General features: G+C 44.6%; 1 protein-coding gene across 2 annotated transcripts in view; it reads left to right on the forward strand.

The window, feature by feature from the left end:
- The first annotated feature begins 281 nt into the window (after positions 1–281).
- Positions 282–17,284, forward strand: part of gmds (GDP-mannose 4,6-dehydratase) — a 195,862-nt gene continuing 178,859 nt past the window's right edge. For both annotated transcript variants that reach the window (XM_065009167.1, XM_065009168.1), the window contains exon 1: positions 282–473. In XM_065009167.1, the coding sequence (XP_064865239.1) occupies positions 378–473 (96 nt within the window). In that variant the 5' untranslated portion in view covers positions 282–377. The remainder of the gene's footprint in view (positions 474–17,284) is intronic.

Below are 17,284 nucleotides of genomic sequence, written 5' to 3' on the forward strand. Positions count from 1 at the left end.
CTTACAGTACATTTTTAGTCTACAAATTATTTGTAATTATCTTCCGGGCCCCTGTCCATCTACCCAAGAAAAAAATCGGCCCGCGACTGATCCCTGCTTTATGCAATCGTCAGTGTTCATGTTGGACTACTGTAGCTAGTCGGCGCTGTCCAAAGTAAGCACGGGAAACCCCAGACGGAATAATATCTTCTCTTCAGCCTGAAGATTCCTCTGCTCCGAATCTACTTGCCATCTGTCGATTGGCTGTCCTGCAGGCACTTCCTGGTACGTCACATGTTGTAGTTACAGACGTTCCTGTGCTTGTAGTGTCTACTGTACAACTGCTCATCAGAACAGCAAGTCAGTAGGTTTGATACTTTGAAACACTACGCGCAAAAATGGCCCAATGCACGGAACCGTCTACCAGCACCGGGGCGAACGGAGAGCTGAAAAAGCCAAGGAAGGTCGCTGTTATCACGGGCATCACTGGACAGGTAAACGCAGTCTCCGGATATGAATGGAAAGAGGATGTATGGACAGGGACAGGGTGCTTATATGAACACCTATAACGTTAGATAAATAATAATAAATACCAGCTGTAGCTATTATGTTTGTTTTGCTGTAGCCTGCGTACTGTTCGATAGACATTGGTATGATTTGACTAATAGACAGTGGTTTTGTGAGGAGAGCGATGGATGGAGCCTAGTTATCTCACTCGTCTAACTTTACATTCATATGTGTCAGGTGCACTGGCGCACCACAGCTGGTTACACAAGTTTCCCACACGAACGATGTATTCTTATGAATAAATATAATTATTTTAGTAACCAGCTGTGGTGCGCCAGTGCACCTGATACATTATGCACAGTCATGATACAGAGGTAAAGCAGGGCGTCAAACCAGGAAGTCGAAAGAGAATATTCCCCCAGAGAGACACGCTTCACCCGGATCCATGGCTATTCATTGCTGGTCTAATTTTACTTTTATAATTGACACTGATACACATGCCCTATGAATAGAGAATCTAGTGTGATATAGGCTAGCACTTAGCTGCTTTCATACTCTGCACTTGACTTAGCCCAGGGCTAACAGCCTCCTTAGCCCTGCATGTTTCAAGGATGTTATAATATAAGCTACCAGTACCACCGGTGTTAGTTTGAATTTACTGAAAGGTTCATGAATAGAATCTATGATGGTGATGATAACGATGCAGGTAATGATTACTCAATTTATGCATTTGTTATCAATGTTTCTTGCATCTCAGATGCTCAGCCCACATGACTTGATAAGACACTGCCTACATGTTTTTAGTCATTCTGAAGTGTAGTTGTAGAATTATTTTTATTTTTTTAGACAGTATGCCTATAACAGCCTCACATGAGCTGGAGGCACCATGTTGACTGGCTGGGAGAAGGATCCAGTACAAAAGGATTTGATTTGTTTGCCACATCACAGCAGGAACTAAAGCAGTCTGTGTTTGCTATCAAATAGGATACTGCTGGGCTGAGTGTCAACCCAAAGATCTAGTGTCCCCTGACTTAGCCAGCGGATAAGATGAAGTGACACATCGAGATCCTGTTAGTTCTGAGGAAAGAGAGGGAGGGAGGGAGAAAGGAGGGAGTGATAGGGAAATATCAGCTCTACTGCCCCTGATGTCGCTCCTTCTTGCCCTGCCCGATGTGTGTCCAAAGTCCAGAGTGTCCCCAGAGCAGGGGAGCAGATAGAAGAGAGGGTGGGGTTTTTCTATCAGAGGACTAAGTACACTGAAGAAGAGTGTATGTGTATGACGAGTGTACCTGCCTGTCTTCTATAGGCCTAATTCTATACACGTCACTGAACAGTGGTGTCACACCCTTGTAGGGAGCCAGCCAGGCTGGATTCAAGACGAGTCTAACTTCATAAATGGTAGCAGTTTGGTAGCAGACCCGAGTCACCTAGTCAAGGGCTTGATGATTAGTTGACAAGTTTAATCAGTTGTGCTAGCTCTGGAATAGGTCAAATACTATACATGGAATGGCTGGGTGTCCCCAATGAGAGGTTTGAGAGCCACTGGCCTATATAATTACAAGCCAGTCAGTCAAGTCCTGGTTGATTGAGAAATATCTACCAGACACGCAACCACGTCCTGTTTGCTTTGTTTACTCTCCTTTGTCTTTGCAATGGTTCTTGATGTGGCTCACACATGAATGAAACTAAGGGCTGGGAGGGCCAGTGTAGTGCATTATTACAAACTGGTTTGACTGGTACCACTGGTCTGTTAGGGTGTTTTCACATAGTCCTCTTTTAAAATAACCAATCTCTGTCCTCTTTAAAGGGAACTCTGGGGTAAAAACAAAGCAAAAGAACTCGGTTGTCTTTGTATTCACATTGCCCTTGCCTTTGAATGAAGAATATTTTGCCAGTTCACTTCACCTATTTTATGGTTAGAATCCTCTTAGCATTCACATTGCTCTGTTTAGAAAGAAACCAAGATCTTTTTCCAATATTCACTCAATGGACTCTGGGTTTTTACAAAGTGCAGGACAAGCCATTCCGTCAGATCATCTTATTGGGAAGCTAGATATACCTGCTTACATTTTGGAAGCTAAAATATTGCATTTAGTTAAAAGATGATGTGTAATAATATAAATGACTTAAATGTAATGTAAATGTAAATGTTAATTTAGACTTTATTTAGCTAGGCAAGTCAGTTAAGAACAAGTTCTTATTTACAATGACGACCTACCAAAAGGCCTCCTGCGGGGATGGGGGCTGGGATAATAAATAAATAAATAAATATATACATTCATACATACATACATACATACATTTGAAGTCGGAAGTTTACATACACTTAGGTTGGAGTCATTAAAACTCGTTTTTCAACCACTCCACAAATTTCTTGTTAACAAACTATAGTTTTGGCAAGTTGGTTAGGACATCTACTTTGTGCACGACACAAGTCATTTTTCCAACAATTGTTTAAAAAGACTTTTAATTCACTGTATCACAATTCCAGTGGGTCAGAAGACTACATACACTAAGTTAAGTTGACTGTGCCTTTAAACAGCTTGGAAAATTCCTTAAAATTATGTCATGGCTTTAGAAGCTTCTGATAGGCTAATTGACATAATTTGAGTAAATTGGAGGTGTACCTGTGGATGTATTTCAAGGCCTAACTTCAAACTCAGTGCCTCTTTGCTTGACATCATGGGAAAATCAAAAGAACTCAGCCAAGACCTCAGAAAAAATTTGTAGACCTCCATGGGTCTGGTTTATCCTTGGGAGCAATTTTCAAACGCCCGTATGTACCATGTTCATCTGTACAAACAATAGTACGCAAGTATAAACACCATGGGACCACGCAGCCTTCATACCGCTCAGGAGGGATATGCATTCGGTCTCCTAGAGATTAATTTACTTTGGTGCTAAAAATGACCATTGTCATGACCATTGTTATATCTGGAGGAAAAAGGGAGAGACTTGCAAGCCGAAGAACACCATCCCAACCGTGAAGCACAGGAGTGGCAGCATCATTTTGTGGGAGTGCTTTGCTGCAGGAGGGACTGGTGCACTTCACAAAATAGATGTCATCATCAAGATGAATAAAATGCCCTGACCTCAATCCTATAGAAGATTTGTGGGCAGAACTGAAAAAACGTTTGCGAGCAAGGAGGCTTCTAGAGGATTGAGGTCAGGGCTTTGTGATGGCCACTCCAATACCTTGACTTTGTTGTCCTTAAGACATTTTGCCACAACTTTGGAAGTATGCTTGGGGTCATTGTCCATTTGGAAGACCCATTTGCGACCAAGCTTAAACTTCCTGACTGATATCTTGAGATGTTGCTTCAATATATCCACATAATTTTCCTGTCTCGTGATGCCATCTATTTTGTCAAGTGCACCAGTCCCTCCTGCAGCAAAGCACCCTCACAACATGAAACTGCCACCCCCTGCTTCACGGTCGGGATGGTGTTCTTCGGCTTGCAAGCCTCCCCCCTTTTCCACCAATCATAACGGTGGTCATTATGGCCAAACAGTTCTATTTTTGTTTCATCAAACCAGATGACATTTTGATCTTTGTCCCCATGTGCAGTTGCAAACCGTAGTCTCGCTTTTTTTTATGGCACTTTTGAAGCAGTGGCTTCTTCCTTGCTGAGCGGCCTTTCAGGTTATGTCTATATAGGACTTGTTTTACTGTGGATATAGAGACTTTTGTCCCTGTTTCCTACAGCATCTTCACAAGGTCCTTTGCTGTTGTTCTGGGATTGATTTGCACTTTTTGCACCAAAGTACGTTAATCTCTAGGAGACAGAACGCCTCTTCTTCCTGAGAGGTATGATGGCTGCGTGGTGCCATGGTGTTTATACTTGCGTACTATTGTTTGTACAGATGAACGTGGCACCTTCAGGCGTTTGGAAATTGCTCCCAAGGATGAACCAGACCCGTGGAGGTCTACAATTTTTTTCTGACCTCTTGGCTGATTCCTTTTGATTTTTCCCATAATGTCAAGCAAAGAGAGTTTGAAGGTAGACCTTGAAATACATCCACAGGTACGCCTCCAATTGACTCAAATTATGTCAATTGACTCAAATGATGTAAATGAGCCTGTCAGAAGCTTCTTAAGCCATGACTTCATTTTCTGGAATTTTCCAAGCTGTTTCAAGGCACAGTCAACTTAGTGTATGTAAACTTCTGACCAACTGGAATTGTTATACAGTGAAATAATCTGTCTCTAAACAATTGTTGGAAAAATGACTTGTGTCATGCACATAGATGTCCTAACCGACTTGCCAAAAGTATAGTTTGGTGACAAGAAATTTGTGCCGTGTTTGAAAAATGAGTTTTAATGACTCCAACAAAAGTGTATGTAAACTTCCGACTTCAACTGTATGCCTTCCATTTCCATAAGACCCACCAATAATTAAATGATTTGATCAAAATAGTTGTATCTGCATTTTTGTTTTTGCAATAATCACTTATCTGGTTTTCATGTCTGTCTATAAAAATGCACTTTTTGTTTACAAATTTAACCAGAACCATTCATAATGCACATTCACTAATAATGTAGCAGGCGTGATAGAAAATCAACACCGGTTTTATAAACAATCTCTCAAGCACAAGCCCACGTGCTAGTGTGGAGCCAGCTAATATTTATATTTCAAGTTTGGCAACTTGGATCTAGGAATAATTTCACAAGCTCTGAATTCAGCAAAGAAGGTGAAACAGTTGTGTTGTTATGAACACACCCTTCTGTCCATCTCCAACTGTTTGAACAGCATGCTAGCCTGTCCACTTTGTTCAGATGTTGAAATCAAGTGGCCTACCTTATTTCTCAGAATGAAAACGAATGGCCAATTCCTTATAATTGCTTTATGCTTATTAAACATTTATAAAACACAGTCATCCAAACAGCTACTATAACAATCTTTATTTGACCAAAATGCTGGTAGCGATACGCGGTACCATAATGCGCGCGCGACAAACATGGCATTATTTTCCAGAATGAATGTTCATTGCTATATCTGTTTTAGTCGTGTCAACTCTGTTTGAATTGTGAGTAGTTGAAACAAACAGGGTATGGTTTGAAAGGTTAACTTTTCCTCTTTTACAGTAAACTAATGTCTCCATGTGTTTCGGTGTCCATATGACAGATTCTGTTGGACTAAACCTCAGAGAGGAAGAAGTGATCTCATCTTCGTTGTTGTGAGTTTTAGGGGGAGGGGCTTGAAAGTGACCAAGTGAGAGGTTTCCATCCAAAATGAGCCCAATGCGTTTCTATGGGCTTATTTTGAACCTAAGCTTGTCGCCTGCATTCCTGCCTTTGGGACCACGACTTCCATTGTTAGGGCGGAGACATGAGCATCTCGTCATTATATACACATCTCTGGTGCAAATGGGAAGGTTCACAGTGTAATGTAAAATGATTTTCAGCGTGAAATAATACCCAATCGTTCTGATTGGGACGTCATGTTATTTTTCACAGCATCAACATTTTCCCAGTCAGTAATTGCGCGCACGTCTCTATGGATGGCTGAGCTCATGCAGATGTTTCTCTCACACCCCCTCAACCTTGACTTAGCTAGCTAGCTAACTAGCATAATTACATTACTAAGCTGCTCCAGAATGTCCTACGCCAGGACATGGACATCGATTCTATCGTAGTCCATGTGGGTTTTAATGACATTATGAAGGGCAGCTCTGAACAGTTGAAACTGTTGAGACCGGCTGCGTTGAGACAATGACTTATCAATGACCCAAGCCCAGCTCATTGAATGCCTACCATTGTGTTGCTTCAGCAAAGGTGATCCAATGTCTCGTTATTATTTTTCTTCTTATTGTATGTTTGTTTATATAATAATAATTATTATTATTTTTTTGTTACTGTAACTGTCTGTTACTGTCACTTTGTCCTATCGTTGTCTAATATCTTTTCACTTTTGTTTTGAATGTTCTTAATTGGAAAATGCAAACATAAAATATTCAAAAAAATAAATAATGCTTCAGCAAATGTACATTATACCAGGGGCATTGGTAGACACAATGTAAGTAACCTAATTTATGTCCCTCTGACTACCCTGAATGCCTCTGCTGATCCAACAACTATTGTATGCAGCAATCATGTGCCTATGAACTAGATATGTTTTCAGCACTGAGGCGTGTGCCGTAGTAGGTAGTCCACTGTGTGCATCTCACCCTGCACTAACTTAAATAACATGAGAATATCTACTTCTGCTTCTCTTCCCAGTAAAGCAATGAAAACAAGCAAGCATCCCATAAAAGTGCTCAAAATAGCCCCTATTAACATACAGTGGGGAGAACAACTATTTGATACACTGCCAAGCGAACGAGACGAGACCAAAAAGACATGAGAACAAGCGTACAAAAATGCTCATAAAATGAAAAAGACAAAAAAACTTGATTCTGCGATACAGGTATTTGGTGTATCACGCAAAGACATGAATTAGAATTAATCGAATTAATTATATATATCGCCCAGCCCTAATACACTCACACAGAGAGAGAGAGAAGGTTTATTTTAGGGGTCGGAATAGTCAAGGACCTAAGAATACGATATTATCACAATACTTATTTGCCGAAATTTATTGCGATTCACATGACTATATGTAATACTGCAGTTTTGGTGCGCTGTTGTGCCGCCTTCACCACATTGTCTGTGTGGGTGGACTGTTTCAGTTTGTCTGTGATGTGTACACCCAGGAAAAAAAAAAAAAAAAAACTTTCCACCTTCTCCACTGCTGTCCCTTCGATGTGGATAGGGGGGTGCTCCCTCTGCTGTTTCCTGAAGTCCACAATCATCTCCTTTTGTTGACGTTGAGTGAGAGGTTGTTTTCCTGACACCACACTCCGAGGGCCCTCACCTCCTCCCTGTAGGCTGTCTCGTTGTTGTTGGTGATCAAGCCCACTACTGTTGTGTCGTCTGCAAACATGACAATTGAGTTGGAGGCGTGCATGACCACACAGTCATGGGTGAACAGGGAGTACAGGAGAGGGCTGAGCACACACCCTTGTGGGGCCCCAGTGTTGAAGGTCAGTGAAGTGGAGATGTTGTCTCCTACCTTTAAGTCCAGGACCCAGTTGCACAGGGAGGGGTTGAGACTAGAGGTCGACCGATTAATCGGAATGGCCGATTAATTAGGGCCGATTTTCAAGTTTTCATAACAATCGGAAATCTGTATTTTTGGGCGCCGATTTCCAATTATTAATTATTATTATATATTTTTTTGCCTGTAACGCGCATGCAGTAGAAGCCAAGGTAAATTGCTAGCTAGCATTGAACTTATCTTATAATAAACAATCAATCATAATCACTAGTTATAACTACTAATCCAGTTTAGCAGGCAATATTAACCAGGTGAAATTGTATAATTTCTCTTGCGTTCATTGCACGCAGAGTCAGGGTATATGCAACAGTTTGGGCTGCCTGGCTCATTGCGAACTAATTTGCCAGAATTTTATGTAATTATGACATACATTGAAGTTTGCAATGTAACAAGAATATTTAGACTTAGGGATGCCACCCGTTAGATAAAATACCGAATGGTTCTGTATTTCACTGAAATAATAAACGTTTTGTTTTCGAAATGATAGTTTCCGTATTCGTTCATATTAATGACCAAAGGTTCGTATTTCTTTGTGTTATTATGTTATAATTGAGTCTGATTTGATAGAGCAGTCTGACTGAGCAGCAGCAGGCCCGTAATCATTCATTCAAACAGCACTTTTGTGCGTTTTGCCAGCAGCTCTTCGCAAGCACAGCGCTGTTTATGACTTCAAGCCTATCAGCCTAATGGCTGGTGTAACCAATGTGAAATGGCTAGCTAGTTAGCTGGGTGTGCGCTAATACTGTTTCAAGCGTCACTCGCTTTTAGATTTGGAGTAGTTATTCCCCTTGCGCTGCAAGGCTTTTGTGGAGCGATGGGTAACGATGCTTTGAGTGTGGCTGTTGTCGACGTGTTCCTGGTTCGAGCCCAGGTAGGGGCGAGGAGAGGGACGGAAGCTATACTGTTACAGTGGCAATACCATAGTGCCTATAAGAACATCCAATAGTCAAAGGTATATTAAATACAAATGGTATAGAGAGAAATAGTCCTATAAATACTATATTAACTACAACCTAAAACCTCTTACCTTGGAATATTGAAGTCTCATGTTAAAAGGAGCCACCAACTTTCATATGTTCTCAGCAAGGAATTTAAACGTTAGCTTTTTTACATGGCACATAGATGGCACATATTGCATATTGGCACATATTACTTTCTTCTCCAACACTTTGTTTTTGCATTATTTAAACCAAATTGAACATGTTTCATTATTTATTTGAGGCTAAATTGATTTTATTGATGTATTATATTAAGATAAAATAAGTGTTAATTCAGTATTGTTGTAATTGTCATTATTACAAATTTAAAAAATTGTCAGATTAATCGGTATCGGCTTTTTTGGTCCTCCAATAACCGGTATCGGCGGTGAAAAATCATAATCGGTTGACGTCTAGTTGAGGTCCAGGGCCTCCAGCTTGATGATGAGCTTGGAGGGTACTATGGTGTTGAATGCTGAGCTGTAGTCAATGATCAGCATTCTTCTATAGGGATTATTTTTGTCCAGATGGGTTAGGGCAGTGTGCAGTGTGATGGTGATTGCGGACTTCTGTGGACCTGTTGGGGCGGTATGCAAACTGAAGTGGGTCTAGGGTGGCCGGTAAGGTGACAGTGATATGATCCTTGACTAGTCTCTTAAAGCACTTCATGATGCCAGAAATGAGTGCTTCGGGGCAGTAGTCATTTAGTTCAGTTATCTTTGCCTTCTTGGGTACAGGAACAATGGTAGCCATCTTGAAGCATGTGGGGACAACAGACTGGGATAGGGAGTGATTTTAAATATGTCTGTAAACACACCAGCCAGCTGGTCTGTGCATGCTCTGAGGACGCGGCTTGGGATGCAGTCTGGGCCAACAGCCATGCGAGGGTTAACATGTTTAAATGTTTTACTCACGTCAGCCACTAAGAAGGAGGGGGGGGCTCAGTCTTTGTTAGCGATCCACAACAGTGGCACTGTATTATCCTCAAAGAGGGCAAAGAAGGTGTTTTGTTTGTCTGGAAGCGTGACGTCTCTATCTGTGACGTTTTTGTTTTTGTAGTCCATGATGTCCTGTAGACCCTGCCACACAAGTCTTGTGTCTGAGCCATTGAATTGCGACTCCACCTTGTCCCTGTACCGCCATTTCGCTTGTTTGATTGCCTTGTGGAGCGAATAACTACACTGTTTATATTCAGCCATCCCGATGTGTAACTGTATTGTTTTCTTCTTCCCCATCCCTAGTTTATTAGTATTGTACAGGCGCCAGTCATCTTTCTGCAGGGAGAGTGTAGTTTGTCAGCCAGCACACAGCAGTATAATCTGTCTTGTAATGTGTGGTGCTCCACAGTGCTCTATGCCAGTCCTCCTAGGTCAGCACTCCTCTGTGTTTGTTGTTTTTGGCTGGGGTCATCCAGTATGGCTACGGATTCTCATCACTCCATTTTAACAAGGGGAGGATACCTACCTACCGCACACATACTCCACACCTGGTCAGTCTGAAGGGACTGGGAGAGCAGGTCTACTAATCTCAACCAAATACACCTAGGTCAAATAAATAAAGCCCGTTTATTAGGTACACCCATCTAGTACCGGGTTGAACCCTCCTTTGCCTCCAGAACAGTCCGAATTCTGGGAATTCGAAAAGGGCTCAATCGTTCCACAGGGATGTTGGTCCATGCTGACGTGATGGCATCACGCAGCTACTGGAGATTGGACGGCGGTACATTCAGGCTGTGACCAGCCCGTTCCTTCTCATCCTTAAGATGCTCTATAGGGTTGAGGTCTGGGGACTGACCAGCCCGTTCCTTCTCATCCTTAAGATGCTCTATAGGGTTGAGGTCTGGGGACTGACCAGCCCGTTCCTTCTCATCCTTAAGATGCTCTATAGGGTTGAGGTCTGGGGACTGACCAGCCCGTTCCTTCTCATCCTTAAGATGCTCTATAGGGTTGAGGTCTGGGGACTGACCAGGCCGTTCCTTCTCATCCTTAAGATGCTCTATAGGGTTGAGGTCTGGGGACTGACCAGCCCATTCCTTCTCATCCTTAAGATGCTCTATAGGGTTGAGGTCTGGGGTCTGACCAGCCCGTTCCTTCTCATCCTTAAGATGCTCTATAGGGTTGAGGTCTGGGGTCTGACCAGCCCGTTCCTTCTCATCCTTAAGATGCTCTATAGGGTTGAGGTCTGGGGTCTGACCAGCCCGTTCCTTCTCATCCTTAAGATGCTCTATAGGGTTGAGGTCTGGGGTCTGACCAGGCCTCTCGACTAAACTGAACTCACTGTCATGTTCCAGGTGATGTTTTTCCACTCCTCAATTGTCTAGTGTTGGTGATCACTTGTCCACTGGAGCCACTTCTTGTTTAGCTGATAGGAGTGGAACCCGGTGTGGTCGTCTGCTGCAGTAGCCCATCCATGACAAGGATCGACAAGTTGTGTGTTCCGAAATGCCCTTCTACACACCACTGTTGTACTGCTCATTTATTTGTCTGTATGTGGCCTGCCTGTTAGCTTGCACGATTCTTGCCATTTTCCTTCAACAGGACTGGATGTTGTTTGTTTGTAGCACCATTCTCAGTCAACCCTAGACACTGTCATGTGTGAAAAGCCCAGAAGGGCAACTGTTGCTGAGATACTGGATCGCACTGACGATCATACCACGCACAGTCACTTAGGTCACTCGTTTTGCCCATTCTAACATTCAATCGAACAGTAATTGGATGCCTGTCTGTCTAAGTGTAAAACATTAGGAACACTTTTCATGACAGATTGACCAGGTGACAGCTATGATCCCATATTGACGTCACATGTTAAATCCACTTAAATCAGTGTAGATGCAGGTGAGGAGACGGGTTAAAGAAGGATTTTATGCCTTGAGACCACTGAGACATGGATTGTGTATGTGCGCCTTTCAGAGGGTGAATGAGCAAGACAAAAGATTTAAGTGCCTTTGAACGGGATATGGTAGTGATGTCAGCTGCACCGGTTTGAGTGTGTCAAGAACAGCAACACTGCTGAGTTTTTCACGCTCAACAGTTTTTTCCGTTTTTATATCAAGAATGGTCCATCAGCCAACTTGACACAACCGTGGGAAGCATTCGAATCAACATGGGTCAGCATCCCTGTGGAACGCTTTCGACACCTTGTAGTCCATGCCCTGACGAATTGAGGCTGTTCTGAGGGGAAAAGGGGGGTGCAACTCGATGTTAGGAAGGTGTTGCTAATGTTTTGTAGTCTCGGTGTATAACAAGCCATGGCCACATGACACACTGTCCGTAGGAATGATCCATTTTTGTGAACGGGGTGTTGTATCTAATAAACTGTCCAGTGACTGTATGTTTATTAATCCTAAATATTCCAATTGCAGTGTGTGTGTGGACTTCATAACTGCAATTATGAAAGAACACCATAAGGATGAGTTATGCATGCACTTGACTTGCAGTGGAATCCCAACTGCTACTGACCTTTGCTGCAGACAGACGTTAGTAGAGGTGTCCAAAGTGTTTTTTCTTCCTCCCTATGAATGACTAGCCTATGTCTGAATAAACCGTGTGTGTGTGTGTGTGTGTGTGTGTGCAGACTCCAGAAAAAAAACAGTTCCATTTATGACCTAGACCCACATCCTGTTATTCACTACTAAAATGTCAACATCTATTTTTTTCATCACCTCTTTTTTTCTCTCTCTCACTTGTTTTTTATGTGCCCAGTCAGGACACAGTGGAGCCTGTGTGAGGTAGAGAGTGGAAGAGGTGGGCTCAGTTTTGAGCTAACTGAGTCGCTGCTTGTTTTCTGAACATGCACCTGAACATTCCCCTTTTCCCCTCTATCTCTCCTCCCTCTATCTCTCCTTCCCCCATCTCCCTCAAAAGGTAGACCTTAGATGCCAACCCATTAAATAGTGTCAGGGTGTTGGAGTGGGGGCACTGCCCAGTGTAGCCATTCTACCCTACACCACACTGGTCTTCTGTGTGTGGCTTAGAGAGTGGAGTGAAGGGGTGGTGGATGTGGCTTAGAGTGGAGTGAAAGGGTGGTGGATGTGGCTTAGAGTGGAGTGAAGGGGTGGTGGATGTGGCTTAGAGAGTGGAGTGAAGGGGTGGTGGATGTGGAGTGAAGGAGTGTGGATGTGGCTTAGAGAGTGGAGTGAAGGAGTGTGGATGTGGCTTAGAGAGTGGAGTGAAGGGGTGGTGGATGTGGCTTAGAGAGTGGAGTGAAGGAGTGGTGGATGTGGCTTAGTGAGTGGAGTGAAGGGGTGGTGGATGTGGCTTAGTGAGTGGAGTGAAGGGGTGGTGGATGTGGCTTAGAGTGGAGTGAAGGGGTGGTGGATGTGGCTTAGAGAGTGGAGTGAAGGGGTGGTGGATGTGGCTTAGAGAGTGGAGTGAAGGGGTGGTGGATGTGGCTTAGAGTGGAGTGAAGGGGTGGTGGATGTGGCTTAGAGTGGAGTGAAGGGGTGGTGGATGTGGCTTAGAGAGTGGAGTGAAGGGGTGGTGGATGTGGAGTGAAGGAGTGTGGATGTGGCTTAGAGAGTGGAGTGAAGGAGTGTGGATGTGGCTTAGAGAGTGGAGTGAAGGAGTGTGGATGTGGCTTAGAGAGTGGAGTGAAGGGGTGGTGGATGTGGCTTAGAGAGTGGAGTGAAGGAGTGGTGGATGTGGCTTAGTGAGTGGAGTGAAGGAGTGTGGATGTGGCTTAGAGAGTGGAGTGAAGGAGTGGTGGATGTGGCTTAGTGAGTGGAGTGAAGGGGTGATGGATGTGGCTTAGAGAGTGGAGTGAAGGAGTGGTGGATGTGGCTTAGAGAGTGGAGTGAAGGGGTGGTGGATGTGGCTTAGTGAGTGGAGTGAAGGGGTGGTGGATGTGGCTTAGAGAGTGGAGTGAAGGGGTGGTGGATGTGGCTTAGTGAGTGGAGTGAAGGAGTGTGGATGTGGCTTAGAGAGTGGAGTGAAGGAGTGGTGGATGTGGCTTAGAGAGTGGAGTGAAGGAGTGTGGATGTGGCTTAGAGAGTGGAGTGAAGGGGTGGTGGATGTGGCTTAGAGAGTGGAGTGAAGGAGTGGTGGATGTGGCTTAGAGAGTGGAGTGAAGGGGTGGTGGATGTGGCTTAGTGAGTGGAGTGAAGGAGTGTGGATGTGGCTTAGAGAGTGGAGTGAAGGAGTGGTGGATGTGGCTTAGTGAGTGGAGTGAAGGAGTGTGGATGTGGCTTAGTGAGTGGAGTGAAGGAGTGATGGATGTGGCTTAGAGAGTGGAGTGAAGGGGTGGTGGATGTGGCTTAGAGAGTGGAGTGAAGGAGTGGTGGATGTGGCTTAGTGAAGGAGTGTGGATGTGGCTTAGTGAGTGGAGTGAAGGAGTCTGGATGTGGCTTAGTGAGTGGAGTGGTGGATGTGGCTTAGTGAGTGGAGTGAAGGAGTGTGGATGTGGCTTAGTGAGTGGAGTGAAGGAGTGTGGATGTGGCTTAGAGAGTGGAGTGAAGGAGTGTGGATGTGGCTTAGAGAGTGGAGTGAAGGAGTGGTGGATGTGGCTTAGTGAGTGGAGTGAAGGAGGGTGGATGTGGCTTAGTGAGTGGAGTGAAGGAGTGGTGGATGTGGCTTAGAGTGGAGTGAAGGAGGGTGGATGTGGCTTAGTGAGTGGAGTGAAGGAGTGTGGATGTGGCTTAGTGAGTGGAGTGGTGGATGTGGCTTAGTGAGTGGAGTGAAGGAGTGGTGGATGTGGCTTAGAGTGGAGTGAAGGAGTGGTGGATGTGGCTTAGAGTGGAGTGAAGGAGTGGTGGATGTATGTGGGTTAGAGAGTGGAGTGATGGGGTGGTGGATGTGGCTTAGAGAGAGGAGTGAAGGGGTGGTGGATGTATGTGGGTTAGAGAGAGGAGTGAAGGGGTGGTGGATGTATGTGGGTTAGAGAGAGGAGTGAAGGGGTGGTGGATGTATGTGGGTTAGAGATGTGGGTTAGAGAGGAGTGAAGGGGTGGTGGATGTATGTGGGTTAGAGAGAGGAGTGAAGGGGTGGTGGATGTATGTGGGTTAGAGAGAGGAGTGAAGGGGTGGTGGATGTATCTGGGTTAGAGAGAGGAGTGAAGGGGTGGTGGATGTATGTGGGTTAGAGAGAGGAGTGAAGGGGTGGTGGATGTATGTGGGTTAGAGAGAGGGGTGGTGGAGTGAAGGGGTGGTGGATGTATGTGGGTTAGAGAGAGGAGTGAAGGGGTGGTGGATGTATGTGGGTTAGAGAGAGGAGTGAAGGGGTGGTGGATGTATGTGGGTTAGTGAGAGGAGTGAAGGGGTGGTGTGTTAGGGATGGTCTGGAGTTTAGCTGGGTGAGGTGATGCAGATGGGACAAGGTTGCTAACAGAGCAGAGCTGTAACTGGCTCTTCTGTTGCTCCTGTCCACACAGGTTCTACAGTACAACAGGACTCTACATATCACCACCCTGACCCACAGGCTCAGACCTCCCCTCACCTGACCAAGCTCAGCTTGGTAAGCCCAGTCAGACCTTGTAGAAGTCAAACTGAACAGCTCCTGTTACCCAGCTTTTCCAGATTGGAAATGTACAGCGAGCCTATGCCTATAATGTTTAATATGGTTCAAGCTGTGTTTGTCAGGTGTGTGTATGTGTTTGACTATATAGTATAGTAGGATATTATGTCTCATGCCTTCCCACACTACGTCAGATTCAGTCTTTTACCATTATTACATCACATGTTATCAAATACAAATATAGATATCAACCTGGCCAGATTGTACGATTTGCTTCAATTTTGGCGTCAGGTTCTGCGATCGGCTTGCGAAGATTCGTCAGCCGATGTAGGCTACGTCACCTGCTGTGGTGTATTTGACCTGCGCCCGCATCACCAGTGCAATCTCTTATGCACAAGTGAAGTGAGTTCAGAAAAACTGAAAGTATGAATCTTAGTAGTTTTCACATAGGCTTCAAACTTTATATTTCTGCAATCAGAATCAAATAAACAAGATTATTAGGGAAATTATTCTTGCAAAGCATATACTCTAACTGTTTAAATCTAACTTGTATTAATCTGACTTCACAACAAACATTATTGTGGACATACTCAGTGCTGGCCATGTTCCTATTGGCCAGTCACTGGGATCGGCTTGTAACACCAGCCATACTTCACGATAAAGGCTACACTTCTGACACTGGCAGATCTTTGTCGGAGACTACGACCGCCCGTAGTGGTACTGAATCAGCAGACCTAGACCTTGTCAAACTGAACGAGCCAAGACGTAGTGGTACTGAATCAGCAGACCTAGACCTTGTCAAACTGAACGAGCCAAGACGTAGTGGTACTGAATCAGCAGACCTAGACCCTGTCACACTGAACGAGCCAAGACGTAGTGGTACTGAATCAGCAGACCTAGACCCTGTCACACTGAACGAGCCAAGACGTAGTGGTACTGACTCAGCAGACCTAGACGGGTGTGGAATGTGGACCCGCAAATGGTTGGGCAGACGTGGATAATATGGACTTTCTATTCTACAGAGGAAATTGGAGGTTTATATAAACCTTTTTAATATTGACAAGGCAGCTGTGTTCTCTCTACAGCTCCACCAATCTGTCTTCATCACCTCGGTCCACACAGTGCTTTCTGTTGTTACTCTCCTCTTTGCCGTCATTGTTTTGGTGCTCATTGGCTATTGGCAGAAGTCCTTGCCCAATCATGTCGTGGCACTGCTCATACTACAAGATGCACGACCAAATGATCGGGTCATCCGACAGAGGTCTGGAGAACAGAACAGTCATCATCGGTGAGTCCTTGACCAGCTCAAACTACCCGAGTCCCGACGTACTGATCCTAGTGCAAGTTTATTCAATTTCACCCTGATCATTAGAATTTGCTGGGAAGACAAAATTGTGTAGTGTATGCCCGCATTAGTGAGATGGTAGTAAGTTTGGGAATAGTTGAGATGTCACTTGACCTAGATATTCCTTCCTGAATCCTGAGCCTTCCTAGAAGCCTCCCTGGACACAGAGCCATCCCATTCCCAGATCTTGGAAAGTAATTTCCAACCTCTCACATTCCTCTCTCCACCTAGCGCTCCTGTGGCATTCTCCCTCTGCACTCTCTCCTTTCATCCTCTTTCTCTCTTTTTCCCCTTTCTCTCATTCTCTCGCTCTTTTTCTATTGCTCCTTTTTCGCTCTCTCTCCCTCTTTTTCTCTCTCTGTTTCTCTCTCTCCCTGCCGCTCTCTGTCCCTAGACTCCCTGGCCCTCTCCTACTTTTCCCCCTCCAACAGAAAACAAAGAATAACAGTGTTATTTCATTTTTATTCTGCCCTTCAGTCTCTGTGATATATATCCCCCCTAACAGGGCAGTAGAATACTGAGGCCCTTGTCCCTGATGTGGAATCTCCATACAGGAATATACCATCTGGATATACCATCTCACACTCAGAGGGGGGTTCCCTAACACTGGTGGGGTCGTAAGGTTGCTACGATACCATAAATCTCCAGGCTAACTACTGTTCATAAATTGTGACTGGCCGAGGGCCGAAACATTTTGCTATTTGTCTTGTGGTGGCCTTAGGACCTCAGGCTACTGTGATTGGTTGAGCTGCAGGGGTCAGAGAATGTTCTGGGGTGTGAGTTATAGGTGACCACCTCAGTGCCAAAGCAAGGGGTCCACTCTGTGCTGTGTTCTCCGCTGGATGGCTTAGTATGAGTACAGGACAGGGAGGGGAGGAAGGTGAGGACTTGAGAGGCCGGGTTCCGTCCCCCTCTCTCTCTGGTCAGCAATAA

Source organism: Oncorhynchus nerka, linkage group LG24, assembly GCF_034236695.1.
Source record: "Oncorhynchus nerka isolate Pitt River linkage group LG24, Oner_Uvic_2.0, whole genome shotgun sequence".
Lineage (NCBI taxonomy): Eukaryota > Metazoa > Chordata > Actinopteri > Salmoniformes > Salmonidae > Oncorhynchus > Oncorhynchus nerka.